The following is a 17,791-nucleotide window of genomic DNA, read 5'->3' on the forward strand; positions in this document are numbered from 1 at the left end:
TGCAAAGTTTTGAAAATATTATGCTATTTAAATAGTACACATTGAAAACCTAGTTTTTATGTTGTTGTTGCACCGAGTGTAACACTTAAGAAAATTTAATTCTTCAGAAATAGTATGAGGTTGTTCTACATTATATAAATTAATGTGGTTCACTCCCATTTTCTTGAGCTTAGCCTTTAGGAGATAAAAACAGAACCAATGATTTTCCATGTTTTTCCCCAAATATATTTGTAAATTTCACTTATATTTAGTGAGTTCTTTCAAGTGAAAAGGGCAGTATTTTATTGCTGGTATACTTGATGACTGCGACTAAACTGTTTCTGAATTCTGTTTTCTATTTGCTTAGAGTATTTCCTGGGGTCCTCCTGTCCCCCTGAATGGACCCTGAACATATGGGGGCAGTAGAGATGATAACTGTGTGCCTAGGGAAAAGTCACACTGTGCAGTGACTGCTATTTCTAATAAATAGCATATGGACAGTATAGAAGGATTTTAATTAGAAATATTTATAGCTGAGAGGAATGTTTGTAGATCATCTAGGCCAGTCAAGTTGTGAACATTTTAACTTTCTATTTTAAGCAATGTTTGCTTGTAATGAAAGTCCCTGTATTCCATTTGTATTACATATGCATATCTAATATATTGTAAGGTTTGGTTTTCACTTTAAATAGCAAGCATCAAATGGTAACTATTTTTGCCAACTTGGATGCTACGGTACTCTCTTGGAAAAGTTAAAAGCCAGAATACTTTTCCTTAAAAGTCTCATTTTCTCCACAGCCTTATGAGTACCGAACACCACCCCTGGTCAGAGTGCAACATGGAAGGATTTTTTCAGACATAACTTGCTTTTTTGAACATATCACACATAGAGTTCGCCTGTACCACATAAAGGGTAAGTAATGCGATCATGCAGTTGGGAAATAAATGTAGACTGGTTTATGAATTCTTTTCCTTGTGTCACTTTTCAGTAAAATGGCAGTTGCTTTGCAAAATGATGTAAATACTTGACACCATATGTATGGTAAAACTGAAAAGAGTATTCTTTGATAATAAAAATTATAGAGCATTTCAAACCCCTAGGTATATATTATTTCTTCTATATATCTTATTTTTCCTGCCATAATCTTTGTGATAGTTGTGAGTTCATTCAATGAAATCCTTTTTGAAGTCTGTCTGATTTTTGAGTAGGTACTGGACTGTCTGATTTTATGAAATGGAAATTATACCAGACTTGGCCTTCAGTTCATGGATCATCCAGTAACCAACACTGATGCATACAATAGGCTGTACAATCAATGTATTGCTATAAATGTGTGGCTCTGGGATTTAACTTTGTAGGGAAGGCATTCTTCACTTATTCTGTTTACAGTTCTTCAAAGACTAAAACACAAAATCAGCCTTTGCTTTAAAAGGGACAGTGTTGAGCAGCCTGTTCATTAACTAACATGATCGGAACTAGCTTTCAATTTATGAAGGATCGCTTGCAGCCAGACAGCTGGGGTGGGAGAGGGGTAGGAAAAGTTCTAATAAAAAGTATAGCAGGGTAAACATTGTCTGGAACTTAAACCAGCCCAAAGACACGAAGACCTTTGAGACTAAAAACTTTTCTGAAGAGACCCAGAAAACATTGGAAATGCAGAATTTTGGGCCCAGAGTGTAACTAGTCCCTCTGGAGAAGAGGCTCCACAGTGGAACAAAGGCCATGCTAAGCTAATGCTTATATCCATGCGAATATCAAAATCTTTCTTAGCACCTCCAGCCTCTCCTTGCCAACCACGCTTGCAACACACTAGGTCATGGGGGCAATGTAGAAGAACTTCCACAGTTCTCTGCCTGAGATGTGAATTTCCTTACTTTCTCTGGTGCTTTCCCCATTCTGGGAACTTTGCCCTCATATCCGTTTGGGAATTGACTGCAGAATTCCTTGGCAGATGGTCTCTGCTCTTTCCTCTAAAGAGAAACCTCTCTACTTCCTTGGAAATCTCTCTGTTTCTGTCTCTAACTCTGTGTGTATCTCCTTATTTGTCTCTGTCTCTTTCTGTTTCTCTGTCTCAGGTGCTTATAGTTGACTCTCATTGGTCCTAGATATCTCATTGGTGGGTAGAAAGAAGTGATAGATCTCTTTCACAAGGCAGTAAGTTTTCCACTTTATATAAGCCAGCCAGGAACTCATTTCCGGTTCTTTCTTCCCCGCCTTCAACCAACTTGGGCATGACCTGGCGCTTGGTTCTTCGGTGGGATCAGGGTATCCGTGTTCGTCGATATTGTGCACTTTAGGCAGGTTGATTTCCAGTTTTCGTTTTATTGAACAGACATACCACAGATTTAATCCTAGTAGCCAGATCATTTAAATTTTATTGTTTTGTGGTTTGTTAGAATTTCAGATATAGAGCAGCTTTCTCATGTTACTGCTGAGGTAAAAATGTAATATGTTTTCATGATATATTAAATTCAAAGGCTTTCTGTAAGGTATGAAAATAAAAACATTAACTTTTGTCCTGAATGTGACAGCTCAGTTATCTATAATCACAGTGCTACCTATGAGAAAATAGTTAGTTCTGAAATAACATTTTACGGAGTTTCTCAAGTCTCTGTTATAAGTCATAAATAGTATTTTTATCAACCTTTTCTATTCTTGCAGAAGCCACTATTTAACATTCCCAAGAGCCCTACTCTTTTATGTCCAGCTACAGATTTAGTTTCCTGGATAGAAAATAGCTTTTCAGGAGATATTTATATCTGCTTTTAATTTTGCTTAAGACTTTTTTTAAATGGAAATGTTCTTTATTGAATACAGGATTGTGGACACTTGGACACAGACCTGTGTCATCATCACGTATGGTTTTCTATTGACGTTCATTATTTTTACTTTAGGGCTAGGCTGTCTCAGCAAGTGCTGAAGCCCTCAGAGGAACTTTCCTCTTCTCTAACAAGTCCATCTGTTAAATGCTTTTGTGTATTTGTATCTATCATCAAGTGTCTATTTTCTTGACTTGTCTTGGGGATCTGGATTTCAGAGCAATTCTGGTTTCTGCAAATTAGAAGGCCTTCTTCATTCTGGCTCTGTGCTTAGCTGCCAGTATGCTTCAGTGCTCAGTTTAGGAATTTAGAGACCCCTTTACCTCTTGACTTATTGTAGCAAACAAACCTATTAGATTTAAATGTTTTTCTTTTTTCCTCTCCTCCCACCCTCCTGTTCCCCCAAACTCTCCCTCTTACTGGCAGCTAAAATCCCCCAGGGCTGACTAACAGTTCCTTATCAGGAATAAAGAAGTTTCGGGTGGAGGGACAAGCAATGAGAATTCACTGACCCTGGGCTTCCAAGATGACAGGGCCACTGGTTCTCAAATTAATCAGTTAAGAGAAAAGTTATGAATGGAACAGATCTTGGTGTTAGCATAGTAAAAAATACTAATAAAGTAAATATGCAAGTCTGACAGTGTTACTTTCAGATGTCTCTGAGGTTAGAATAAACTTGAGCTAAAACAATTTCTTCTTGATACAGATCTTTATAGTTAGAAAGCACAAAGCTCCAGAATATTGTGAAAACTGACAGATAATGTAGGTATAATGTGAAGTTAGAGAATTTCTCTGAAACCATTTTCCTGTCCTTGCCTATACTGAACCTGAAGCCAGGATATGTTACTCTTCAGAGTAGCGTATCAGTCTTTCTTTTTGCTCTTCCAAGCTCAAAGCACTACTTTTTATTCCAAGTTGAAAGTAGTGAGAGTGGGAGTTATTAGCTCCTTAAATGCCTTTTCCAAAACTCTGCCCCTCCTGTATTTGTATTTGAGCTCATCTTGTCTAGCCTTCCTCAGAGAAAACATGAGGCAAGTATAGAGATGGAGCCTTTTTTTTTTCCCAGAAACCTGTGGGACTACTTCCATCTGTCTTTACTTTCACTTGTCACTGCTTGAGGCCTCAAACTATCTAAATCCTACCTCATTGGGGTTTTCGTAAAATCACTAATTGGGACCCATGACAGAAGTATTCAGGGTGTTTGGCCTCTCTAGTTATTTAAGTTCCCTGGAAGGGTCTTCATTATACTCAGCAGCAGAGCATCTGTACTGAAAAATACTTGAAAGCTCCTGTGTTTTGCAACTCTGTCCTCATGTAAATCAGGTTTCAGGGCAATTGATTAGTATGTACAGACAGAATGTGATTTTTCATGTTAAGTTGAGAGAAAATATCAGCCAACTTTCATACTTTTATAGACTGACTTTAAAAGAAATTCTAAGGCCATAGAGATAGTGCCAGAGATAGTACAGAGAGGTAAGGCATTTCCCTTGCACACAGTTGATCCTAGTTTAATCCCAGCACCACATAAGGTATCCTGAGCATCACCAACTCTGATCCCTGACCACAGATCTAGAGAAAACCCTGAGCATTGCCAGGTGTGAACTAAAACAAAACAAAAACAATTATTTTAACAGAAATATTGTGATAATGTGTTAGAAATATAGTTCAGTGATACATACATACATGAAACCCAGGGTTTCATCTCGTATACTGCAACAAATATATATATAGAATGTATTATTTACATACACATGAATATGTACACACAAGCTTATTATTTTCCATGTATTCAGTCTCCTTTATTTTGGGAGGTGTGCATAGTAGGTGGTGCTCAAAGCTTGGTCCTAACTCTGTTCTCAGGGACCAACTTGGTGATGCTGGGATTAAACACAAGAAGGCCAGATGCCCGGCAAGCACCCTCCCCTCTATAATGTCTCTTTGGCCCAATATTTCCCCTTTTAAACTGTTCAGATGCAGTTTTTTTTTAAATTATCTCTTTTAAAATAAGTTTTTAATTGAATCACATGACATATACAATTTCAGAGTTGTTCATAATTGAATTTCCATCATATAATATGCAACACCTACCCTTCTGATGCCAGTGTTCCCCAGTTTCCTCTAATGCCTCCCCTGCAAGCCCCCTTCTTTCTCTCTGCCTCTCTGTCCCCTCTCTCTCTCTCTCTCTCTCTCTCTCTCTCTCTCTCTCTCTCTCTCTCTCTCTCTGAATTTTCCTTTTCTTTTTAGATACTGTGTTTTTGCAGTATTGTTATTGAAGTGGTATCAGATATGTAACCTCTTTTCAGTTCTTGTCAGTGATCCTTTCCAACTCTCATTGTCATGTTGTCCCTTCTCTGCCTAACTATATTTTTTTAATGAGTATTAATGAGTAGAGCTCCTTTGTTCTTAGTGGAAAATTTATGATTGAGAAACAAGTGGGAATTAAGGTACAGACTAATAAGATTGCATAGCACACTTGTACTAGGTTACTAAACCAGCTACTTATATAAAATCTAATATTTTTCCGTAGAAATTGGAAAATTAATGTTATTAATTTTCTATTTCTTATCTTTTTTATTAATCCTTTCTATGTCAGTTTATTTAAAATATTCTTCATAACAATTAAAGGTATGAAAATTAATACCAATTTGACAAAATATTCTTAAATTTCTCAGTCTTTAATTTAAATTTTTTAACCCTTTCTCCCTAAAATAAATTAAACTTCAATAGAAAAACGTCAAGAATGAGAATGAGGCCACACTTCCAGAATTATATGAACTATATGGTCATTATTGATTTTGAAGCAGTGCGGATTGAGAAACCTGAGCTTTAACCTCAATTTAGGTCTTGTTCTTATTTTGGTGTTTAACTTCATCTGTATTAATTATTCTTAATTTTATAAATAGCCTTAAATTTCAGTACCTTCTAGTATTATTTAAACCATTACATTTATTTCTGTTTACATACTATAGTATAATGATAATCAGATATACAATCAAAAGGTTTATTGAAGTATTATGTTAGAGAAAATCTGTGTTCTACAGTTTAAAGCACACCAAAAGATCAGTGGTTTCAGGTAATTCTGATAACCCTTCACTTTATGCTGGGTAAAATAGAAATCTGCTTTATACCACAACTTAATAAAATGCCCTTTTAAAACTGTCCTATACAAATCTGAATTGCCCAAGATTATTTTATTTATAGGAAATAGCATTTTTCCTGTAGGAAAAGATGAGGATTATTTTTTCTTGTAGTATAAATCATCTGTCATTTAATTGAAGCTTTAATCATTACCAAGTAGGCCACTTTAGCTTTTTTGTTAATCTTGGATTAAAAAAATAAGAAATGAGACAACCAGAAATTGCTATATTCCTCTAAGTTACATTGGGTATTGCACCATCACAAAAAGAACATACTTTATTTGACATAATGATGAGTAAGTGGCAGTTGTTAGCTGTTCCTTTATTTGTCTTCAGAACTGTAATGATCAGACTTTAGTGTCCTGGTTTTCTGATATCAACAACTACTTTGAAGAATGAGGTTGCTATGAGTTACCAGTGTGTCATTTACACTTTGACCAGCACAGGGTCAGGTTCCAGATCTCCTGGTGTACAGACAGACTTTCAAGTTTCTATTCCCAAGACTACTTTTCTTATGCTGGTGTTTGCGAGTGAGTAATGTGTGTGCAAACTGCATTTCAACCCTTAGGAGAAATATCTTAAATGCAGTGTGTGAAAGCACATTTCAACCCTTAGGAGAAATATCTTAAATGCAATACTTTTCCCTATTTCCCAACAATGCATTATGGAAGTATTATATGTGATAGATTTTGCTAAAAGAAAGCAAGTAGCCTGGAGGTAAAAGTGTAATGAAATGCTATCAAAAAGTATGGTGGAAAAATTTTTTTCCTTTGTCCAAAATGACTGGATAATTTTCTTGTTTGGGTATATTTAGCAGTCAAAGAAAGTTTATTTAGATTTTCTTTGCTTCACTTATATACTCTCAATTGATACATATCATGGCTCTTGACTTTTAAGGAAGTCGACATTAGCTTCATCTAATTAAATATATAACTAGATAGGAATACTATCTCAATTTCTGGTTTTCTCTTTAAGAAAACTAAAGTGACCATAAATTTGGGTGGTTTCAGTTTCTTAAAGTATAGAATACAAGAGTAAAATAGGACCATCAGAGCATCTTCACAAATCTTAGAATAATATGAAGTGTATCTTATCTCCAGATCCATTTGCTCATCCATATTTGTGCCACTCTTATAACATGCCTGTTCTAAGTGTTCTACCCTTTGGGCTAAACAGAGTCTTTGTATCTGGGGCTCCCTCTGATTTTAATAGATTTCTAGGTATGTCCCTTCCAATTTTAACATTTACTGAACTGAGAGTGTTATTTATTAAGTCAGTTTCTCAAAGTAGTTTACTTGCCTCTAAGCTAAGTATTCAGTTGACTCAGAATGCTTATTGTGACTTAGCATTTTTTAGAGTGTTCTAAGAAAATAAACCTGCAAGTCAGCCCCGCTCCAAAAAGTATATCTTAAATTTGACTCCTGCTTCTGAATTTTCCAAAGATGTTTGCCTCTTCTGCTTCTATCTCTGAAGTCCTCCCACTTGTGAACAAAGTCTCAGAGCTTTACTAAAGTTGCTTGCTTTTAGTTTCATAAAAAGATTCACAAGGTTACTAAAATGGTTTGCAATCAATGCCTTATTTTTCTCAGGACTATGTTCCATATTTAGTTTGATTTAAGAGTAAAAGCATTAAAGAAGATATGACTAGGCAGACTCAGGTAATTAAAACATTTTTGGAATGTAATAAGCAATTGGCTGCTAAATTTTTTTCCTGTTAATTGGAATTTTTAAGAAATTGAAATAAGTAGCTATGTGTCGAATCTGATTATCCCCTACAGGCATGAAACAAAGTTATTTTAGGGGACTATAAGCACATTTGGTTATACAAATTTTGAGCTAAGAGGTTATCTTGAGTACTGTTTGACAGCAGCTGCTGTGTTAAAGTCAGAGCTTCCTGGGAGGGAAACATCCACCAAAAATGTATGAAGGGCAGAGGGATGGGGTTGAGGATTTAAAATCAAGCTACCAGCATTAGCTCCTAGCGTCCACCCCAGTTCTGCTACTCACCAGCTATGTGATGTGTTAACGTTATTACATATTTAGGTTTGATTTTATCATCTGAAAATTGTAATAGGAAGAATCTACTTCATAGTAGTATTGTTAAGATTGAGTTATGACTTATCGATCCTGGCATATAGAAAGTGTTTTATCTTCTTAATAGAGTTTCTGACCAGATGGGTTTCACAGAGTGTTATGAGAAGGAAGGGTTCTTGAGGGTGAGGGGAGATTTGATAAATGAAGCAAATTGTGAGATGCAAAGTCTTGGAGAGATGTTACTTTCTTGGGCCAGAAGGAATAAGCCAGCATCACAGGACATGAGAAGTAGACTTGCTAAAATCATTCTTCCTAATTGCTATAAGATTTGAAGAATTCTGTCTATTACATTGTTAAGTATTATCTAATTTATATATATATAGCTAAATAATTACAATAATTATATTTGAACATACAAATATGGACGAAAGAATTTTGAAATAAGCCCATGTAATGGGTAATAATTTGATAACAAATCATGCAGTTTTTGAAAATTCTGCTTTAAAAGCCAGATTTCACTTAATTATTTTCATATATTATATCTTGATTCCCCTCAAGAGTTTTATTCTAATGTAATATTCAGAGGCCTGCAAGTCTTGTTATTAGTCTTTTACTAATTTCAGAGTGAAATGTGTAGCTGTAGATCTAGATATGCATGTATAAATTTAGGTTTTAAGTTTTCTATAATTCTCCAACTAAGATAACAGGCATGTTTGAGGGCAATAATAAGATGGATTGGATGTAATTGAAGGACATTGGTTGAGGGTCTTGAGCACTTCAGGGGTGGTACATAAGAACTTTAAACATTTTTTAATTTGTTTTTTTGGGGGTTGTTTGGGCCATACCCCGTAGCACTCAGGGGTTACTCCAGGCTCTGCGTTCAGAAATCATTCCTGGATGGCTCTGGGGACCATTTGAGATGCTGGAGATCCGTTGGCTGCCTGCAAGGCAAATGTCCTACCAGTATGCTCCAGACCCCCCCGCCAAAGAAAAAATATAAACTTATTAGACATTTTAAATATGTCACCCCGAAATGATCAGCTTGTTAAAAAAAAGTTTCCTGGAGCCAGGACAGACCCAGGTTCAATCCCCGGCATCTCTTATGGTCCCCTAACCTGGCAGGCATGATTTCTGAGTGCAGAGCCAGAAGTACCCCTGAGCATCACTAGATGTGGCCTAACAAAACAAAACAAAAGGTTCCCAAGGTGGAAAACCATTCATTGGTGGAGGGATGATGCTGTCACTGGAAATGGAAGTGGTTTGGAGTATTGTGTACTTGCAACTTTATGATTTTAATAGTGTTGTCCATCATGATACCTCAATAAAGATTGGAAAAGAAGAAAACAATGCTTAAGATTAAAATCTGTACCTAAGATTCCAAGCACAAAATGTCATGTGGTTTGAGTCATTAAATTTAATTATCGCTCCTGTGCAGTTTGTTTAAATAATTTCAATATGTTTTATTGAATTTCATTGAATATGTTTTATTTTGATTAGTTATTTTTAATAGATACGTTTCTCAATGAGATGAGTCCTTTGCATCTCAAATATTCATCTTTCTGTAGGTTAATATTGTTGCTAAAATGACATATTTCAACACTGGTTTTGGTTTTTTGGTGTTTTTTTTTCTTTTATAAATGAAATCTCACTAACATTCAGAGGTAGATACGTAGGTCATTTCGTTTCTTGACTCCATGAGAAGTAGATAGAATCCATCTTTCTTCCAGAAGTTACCTTAATAAGGAACATGTTTTATAGAAGTGCACTAAATTACTGATATTTATTGATCAGCTTATTAGGAAGTTTGCATTCATATATATAGTTCTGTCAGTGGAGAAGATGGGTGTAAGACAAAGTATTTTTCTTCTATTCTTCTCTCCCTTGTCCCATGCCAGCCCATTCCTGAATCATAGGGAAAATAATAGGAAAGCTTGGTTGGGAGCAATTTTATTTACCTTCTAGGTAAATAAAAGGCTTATTTAACTCTCAGGTAAATAAAAGGTTTTAGTTATATTTTAACATTGGGAATTTATTACTTTTGTTTGGGGGCACACCCAGTTAGTGCTTAGTGCCTTCTCCTGGCTCTACACTCAGAGATCACTCCTGGCAAAGCTCAAAGGACCATATTTGCTACTAGGAAATAAATTCACGTTTGGTGCATGCAAGGCAAGAGCCCACCTGCTACACTATCTCTGCAAATTTTGATTTGGAAGGCTCTTTTTGTATGTATGTTTCAGTTGGGGAGGGGGGAGGTTGTACCTGGCAATGCTCGGGATTTACTCCTGGTTGTGCATGAAAGGACACTCTTGACAATCCCTAGGGGACTATATGGGGTGCCAGGGATTGAACCTATGTGAGACAAATGCTTTACCTTCTGTACTGTCTCTTTAGCCCCTGATTTTGGATGTTCAATTCTTAGTGATAAGGGTATGTTCTCTCTAAACAGCTTCCCAAAGATATGTTGTTTACTAAGATTTGTATTTAGTATAACAGATACAACTTCCTATTTTTATTAAGTATTTTTCACTAGTCTTATTCATCATTGGTATAATTTTTCCTTTAGTCTTCCTGCTATTTGTGGCTACTACCCATGCTGGTGCTCTAGGAACCATGCAATGCTTGAGATCAAGTCCTCAGGCCTTGCCACATGCAAAGAATATTTGCTAACATTTGAGCTATATTCCTGGCCTCTTAACTGGTATAATTTCTAACCAAAATTGCAGCTTATATGATCAAATGCTATATTTTATGTAAATACAGTTATGCCTGTATACTACTGAAAAGTAAGACATAAAATTAATAGTTTACTTCATCAATGAAGTAATTGTTTCATTCTTTATAAATAAAACAAAGTGGTGCATCGTGGTTTTTAGATTTGAGGTTTGGAAAACAGTTTGCTAAACTTTGTATTCATAAAAGCAGATGTAAAAATTTCACTAATAGAAAGATAATTAATGTGACCATCCAAACATCTGAAAATCAGTTAGTACACTTAGGTCAGTGCTTCTTAAACATTATCCCTCATAAACTCATGCCACCTGACCTGGATATACAGTTATAAAATTATATACATATCATTTACCGGAACAAAAATAAAAAATTTATCTCACAACAAATATTTTGAGAATCTTAAATTCTATTATGATACCCCATGTGGAATCACAACCTACAACTTAAGAAACTAAGCCTTAGGCAAGGCCCACAGTGGCTCCACATTGCAGATCTGGGGAAAAGAACTTTTTGGCCTGCCCAGGGTGCTGGATCACACAAACCTGATCAGTGGCTAGTTGAGCTGTGGATCTGCATCAGACAACTAACCCACCCACCCATACAGGTAGAGGCCTAACCCTAACCCTAACCATAACCCTAACCCTAACAGTGTTTAAAAGGGGGAAAAAAAGGAAGACTGAGAACAATAGAGAGGGAGGGTGAGAAGAAAGATGTCAGCCATATAGGCAAACAGTGGGGACTGTGATAAAGGAACTGGGCACATTATTGATGGGAATTGTGCATTAGTCGACATTGTCTGACTAAACCTCAATCATGAACAACTGTGTACATATCCCATGGTCATTTAATTGAAAAATGTACTCAGAGAAAAAAGAATCTGATAATTGATTTCTGCTGTGTCTCTGAAGCTTGGCAGACATCTTGGGCCTTTTATCTGCTTGCTTAGGCCTGGGACTTGATCTTCTTTGGCATTATTCCCTGCGGGCTCATCTTTGGAGGTGAGGCGTCCTGCCCAGAGACAGTGGAAATAGCTAGTTTCTGCTGTGTCTCTGAAGCACGGCAGACATCTTGAGCCTTTTCTCTGCTTGCTTTGGCCTGGGACTGGATCTTAGTTGACATTCTTTTCCTGAGAACTTGTCTCCTTCTCCTTTGGAGATGATTGATCCGGCCCACAAAAGTTGGAGCCAGAGAAGCATGGCTGCTTCAATTTGCTTTGTGGCCGCTTGCATCATCTAGCCGATGAATACCACCAAAATACATAGAAAAAACACAATACAAGCATGACAATGGGGAAACAACACAGGCCAAAACCAGCCATAGAGAATGAAAATGGCAAACCACTTAGTCTCTCAGATATGGAGTTTAGAGAATAAAAATGGAGGATGTTCACAGAACTCAAAGAAAGCAGAGATCGAGTTGAACAGAATGCTAATAAGAATCAATGTGATATGAAGATAGAAATCAGAAAACTCCAAACTGAAATAAAAGGTGTGAAAAGCTCAGTAGATTAATTGAAAACCTCAGCGGAAAGCCTCTCTAACAGGGTAACAGAAGATGAGGATAGAATCTGTGAGCTGGAAGATGAGATGTATAACAAATCCATACAACAGAGGAGATTGGGGGGGGGGAGCCTTAAAGCAATTGATCATGCAATGGGAAAATTACACAAAGAATGTGAACAAATGAAAATAGAAGTTTTTGATGAAACCAAAAGAAACAATTTAAGAATCATTGGAGTACCAGATACCCAGGAAGAAAATCTCTAGGAAGAGTCAAATATCAAGGACATCATTACAAAGAAACTACAAGAGCCAGAAGACAACCAGCTAAAAGAGACCCAAGGAAAAGAACCCCAAGACACATTCTAGTCACAATGACAAATCCCAAAGATAGGGATAGAATACTGAAAGCAGCAAGATCAGAAAGGGAAATTACATTCCACGGAGCATCCTTAAGATTTACAGCAGACCATCACAAGAAACCCTCAAGGCCAGAAGGCAGTGGTGGGACATAGTGACAAAACTCAATGAAATAAATGCTTTGCATAGAATACTGCACCCAGCAAGACTCACTTTCAAGTTTGAAAGAAGTATATATAGCTTCACAGATAAACAATAGCTCAGAAACTTTGCAGACTCAAAAGCAGCCTTAAGAGAAAAATGGAAAGATCTACTTTAAGACAAGACTGACCAACAGACACACCAAACTTCTACACAAAGATGGCACTAAATCCCACGACAATTGTATCTCTTAATGTCAGTGGACTACATGCACCAGTATAGAGACACTGAGTAGCTAAAATCTCAATCCAAACTTCTCTTGCTTACAAGAAACAGACCTGAATAGTCAGAACAAATATAGACTCAAAATAAAAGGCTGGAGGAAAATCATCCAAGAAAACAGCACCCTTAAAGAAGCTCAAGTGGCCATACTAATATCAGATGACACAAACTTAACACTCAGAAAAATTGTAAGGAACAAAGATGGATACTTTGTACTAAACAAGGGTTATGTACAACAGGAAGAAATCACACTCCTAAACATATATGCACCTAATGAGGGACCAGCAAAGTATTCAATTGTTGAAACCTGAAAAAAAGATATCAATAACAACACAATAATTGTGGGAGACTTCAACACTGGCGTGTCACCCCTTGATAGGTCAACCACACTGAAACCCAACAAAAATATACTAGGCCTGAAAAGAGAAATGAAAAAAAAGAGGCCTAGTAGATGTATAGAGGGCACTTTATCCCCAGAAACCTGGATACACTTTCTTTTCCAATGCACATGGGTCATTCTCCAGGATAGACCACATATACTACTGAACAACCTGTGGTCAAAGATGAAATCAAAGAGGAAATCAAAACATTCTTGGACACAAATGATAGTAAAAGACACAAAATAAAATAATTTATGGGACCCAGAAAAAGCGGTACTGAGAGGAAAATTTATAGCTTTGCAAGCACACATCAGGAAGAAGGGCCCTACATGAATACCTTATTGCCACAGCTTATAAAATTAGAAAATAATAACAAATGGAACCAAAACCAGGTAGGCAGAAGGAAATAACAAAGTATAGAGAGCAGAAATCAATGAAGTAGAAATCTAGAAAACAATGTGAAAGATCAACGGAAGCAAAAGTTGGTTCTTTGAAAAAATAAAATTGATAAACCATTGGCAAAACTCACAAAGAAATGGAGAGAGAGAAACTTGATAAACCAGATTAGAAATGAAAAGGGGGGGGGGAAATCACTACAGATACTGCAGAGATTCAAAGGGTAATCAGAGACTACTTTGATAAACTCCATGCCACGAAACATGAGAACCTGGCAGAAATGGACAAATTCTTGGACTCTTATAATCTTCCACGTTTAAATAAGGAAGAGGTAGCATATCTAATCAGCCCTATCTCTATTGAGGAAATTAAAATGGTGATCAAAAATCTTTCCAAAAACATAAGCACAGCCCCAGATGGGTTCTCTAATGAATTCTTTCAAACTTTTCAAGAGGAACTTCTTTCAATCATTTTAAGGCTCTTTTATAAAATCGAAGAAACAGGAACACTTCCAAATAGTTTCTGTGAAACTAACATCACCTTCATACCAAAACCAAATAGAGATGCTACCAAAAAAGAATGTTACAGACCAGTATCCCTGATGAACACAGATGCAAAGATTTTCAACAAAATCCTGACAAATAGGATCCAATGCCTCATCAAGATCATTCACGGGCCCGAAGAGATAGCATGGAGGTAAGGCATTTGCCTTGTATGCAGAAGGATGGTAGTTTGAATCCGGGCATTCCATATGGTCCCACGAGCCTGCCAGGAGTGATTTCTGAGTATAGAGCCAGGAGTAACACCTGAGCACTGCCAAGTGTGACCCAAAAATGAAAAAAGAATATCATTCACTACGATCAAGTAGGTTTCATCCAAGGAATGCAAGGATGGTTTAACATCTATAAATCAATCAACATAAATCATATGATTATATCAATAGATGCAGAGAAAGCATTCTGTAAGGTCCAATACCCATTCTTGATTAAAAAAAAATTTACTTCCATCATAAGTATAAGACCTGTATAACACTAGCTCTTTATTTTTTATTTCATTTTACTTATAATCATTTTTCTCTATACATATGTGAGCAAATATATATTTTTTATTTCTATTTTTATGTTTTTTAGGTGTGTGACTTGTTTCTCTGTACTTTTCACCCCCAAATGCACTGGCAATATAATGAAGCACCATTTCTTCCTGCAAAGGCACATTAAAAAGGGGAAATCCCACGTATATAAACAAGCTCTTATCTACTAGAGATAAGAACTCATACTTATTTACAATACAGGGGAATCTGCCACCTTGAAAATATGTCATGTGGATCCATCTTAGACACCAGAAGATTATACACTGACCATCCAGACATCAATCCTGAACCCCAGACATAGAATCAACACAGTTCTTCACAACAGCCACAGGAACCAAAGCCCACCTGGGACATCCTGAATACTACTCGATCTCCAACATGTGCCAGTTCTAATATGAGATCCTGACAATGAGGAAATTGGGAACAAATGGACATAAGAACAGATTATCCTACCTTACCAACTAATGATAAACCAAATTGGAAGACTTATCACACTATGGGCTGTGCAAAAGCCAAGAACATGATCTACAGATGACTGGCTGATAGAACCATGACCGGGCAGTATGTATTCTGGGACCAACAAGAAAGCCCTAGTCTAGGGTCTGGTCTATGTCCTACATAACAAACATGACCTCCAATGCCAGAGTCCTGACTAAGGCAATTGCAACTGAATGGGTCTTCCGGAATCATAACAAAAGACGATATCCCAGACTCCATCTGAGCTTCAGTGCAAGGGCCAAGACCACTAACCACAGAAGACAGATTAAAATGACATCGAGGAAACAGAACTTCTAAAATCACAAAGAAAGTTATCATCATAAGTTCCACTCCTTGACCTGTGCACAGACTGAGACCCCTAGATTTAGAGGTCTGTCTTTATCATCCAGATCGGAGCAGAAGTCTTCCATAGGGCACAAAAACACCAAGGGGAGAGTAAATGAACGTGAAAGGAGTCTATAGATAATCCCATGACAATATATTCCAAGGTATCTCTTAGGCCAGGGGTATTCCCATTTCGGATGACCCCAACATTTACTGTGCCTAAGTGGGGGCGGGGGGGAGAGACAAAAAAAACACTAAATACTTTTTTTTATCATTTTTTAAATTTTTTTATCTAGTTTTGATCGAATTCTTTGTTTTAGGGTAAATATTGAAGTAGTTGTCTATTTTTTAATTATATATTTACTTTTTCTTTCTTTTCTCTTTCTCCTTGCGCCTTGTCATATTTCCTATCTCAAGACCATGGCAACTATGTGGTGCATATTTTTATGGCTGCAGTGCTCACTGAATATCTTATTTGATCCCTCTTTTTGAACTGCTGTGGTGTTTCACCTTCCTCTTTTCCCCATCGTCTCTCAAACCAAGGACGAGAGCCTCTAGAATGACTCCGCTCATAGTCGGCGTAGTTGATTTTTACCCCATTATCTTTCTCTTCCTCAAACAAATCCACATAACTTGATCTTTCTAGCCCCGCCTCCCAACTAGAGGGGGCAATAATGGAGGCACCAAGACCAAACAGTTATAAGCCCACTAAGTAATTAACTAGACACAGAGGGGACTATGCATTCTAGCAGCCCCTGGGGGGAAGAGTGGAGGATATGGGAGGCAGGATGGGAGCGGTTGTGGGAGAACAATTCAGTGATGGGAATTCCCCTGATTCAATGTAAATATGTACCTGGAATATTACTGTGAACGATATGTAAAATAAAAATTATGTTAAAAAAACGATATGTAAAATAAAAATTATGTTTAAAAAAAACCTCATCAAGATGGGAATGATGGGACCGGAGTTACAGCATGGAGGTAAGATGTTTGCCTTGCATGCAGAAGGACAGTGGTTCAAATCCCAGCATCCCATATGGTCCCCTGAGCCTGCCAGGAGCGATTTCTGAGCATAAAGCAGAGAGTAATCCCTGAGAACTGCCGAGTGTGACCCCTTCCCCCCAAAAAAGATGGGAATGAAATGAACTCTTCTCAACATAGTCAATGACTTCTACCACAAGCTAATGGCAAATATTATCAATGGAAATAAACTAAAAGCCTTTTCCCTAAAATCTGGTACAGGACAAGAGACTACTCCTATTCAACTTAGTAGTAGAAATACTTGCCATAGCGATTAGGCAAGAAAATGATATCAAGTGCATCCAGATAGGTAAGGAAGAAGTCAAGCTCTCACTATTTGCAGATGACATGTTAGTATATTTAGAAAACCCTAAAGACTCTGCCAGAAAGCTTCTAGAAAATAAATAGATTCATATAGCAAAATGACAGGCTACAAAATTAACTCGTAAAAGTCAGTGGCCTTCTTATACATCAATAATGAGAGAGAAGAAAATAGATTTTAAAAAAGACAATCCCATTCACATTAGTGACCCACAAACTCAAATATCTTGGAGTCAACTTAAGTAAAGATGTGAAGGACTTATACAAAGAAAACTACAAAAACCTGCCAAGAAATAAGAGAGGACACAAGGAAATGGAGACACATGTATTGCCAGGATTAACATCATTAAAATGGCAATAGTTCCTAAAGCATTGTACAGATTTAATGCAATTCCTCTAAATATACCCATGATATTTTTCAAAGAAGTGTATCAAACGCTCCTGAAATTCATTTGGAACAATAAACACCCACAAATAGCTAAACTAATCCTTGGGAAAAGAAATATGGTAGACAATACTTTCTATCATTTTAAACTGTATTACAAAGCAATATTTATCAAACAGCATGATATTGGAATAAAGTCAAATCCTCAGTCAGTGGAATAGAGTATTCAGAGAAATTTCTCCAGACATATAATCACTCAATTTTTGATAAAGTGCAAGAAATCCTAAATGGATCAAGGAAAGCCTCTTCAACAAGTCACTTGTTAGCCACTTGCAAAACCTTGAACTAATCCCCCCATCTAACACCATGCACAAAGATCAAATCTAAATGGATTA

The 17,791-nt window shown here is 36.8% G+C and overlaps 1 protein-coding gene across 1 annotated transcript in view; it reads left to right on the forward strand.

Moving 5' to 3' along the window:
* Window positions 1-17,791, forward strand: part of MAN2A1 (mannosidase alpha class 2A member 1) — a 202,746-nt gene that overhangs the window by 142,562 nt on the left and 42,393 nt on the right. The window contains exon 16 of the mRNA XM_049769175.1: window positions 778-892. Within this exon, the coding sequence (XP_049625132.1) occupies window positions 778-892 (115 nt within the window). The remainder of the gene's footprint in view (window positions 1-777; window positions 893-17,791) is intronic.

Source organism: Suncus etruscus, chromosome 2, assembly GCF_024139225.1.
Source record: "Suncus etruscus isolate mSunEtr1 chromosome 2, mSunEtr1.pri.cur, whole genome shotgun sequence".
Taxonomy (NCBI): Eukaryota; Metazoa; Chordata; class Mammalia; order Eulipotyphla; family Soricidae; genus Suncus; species Suncus etruscus.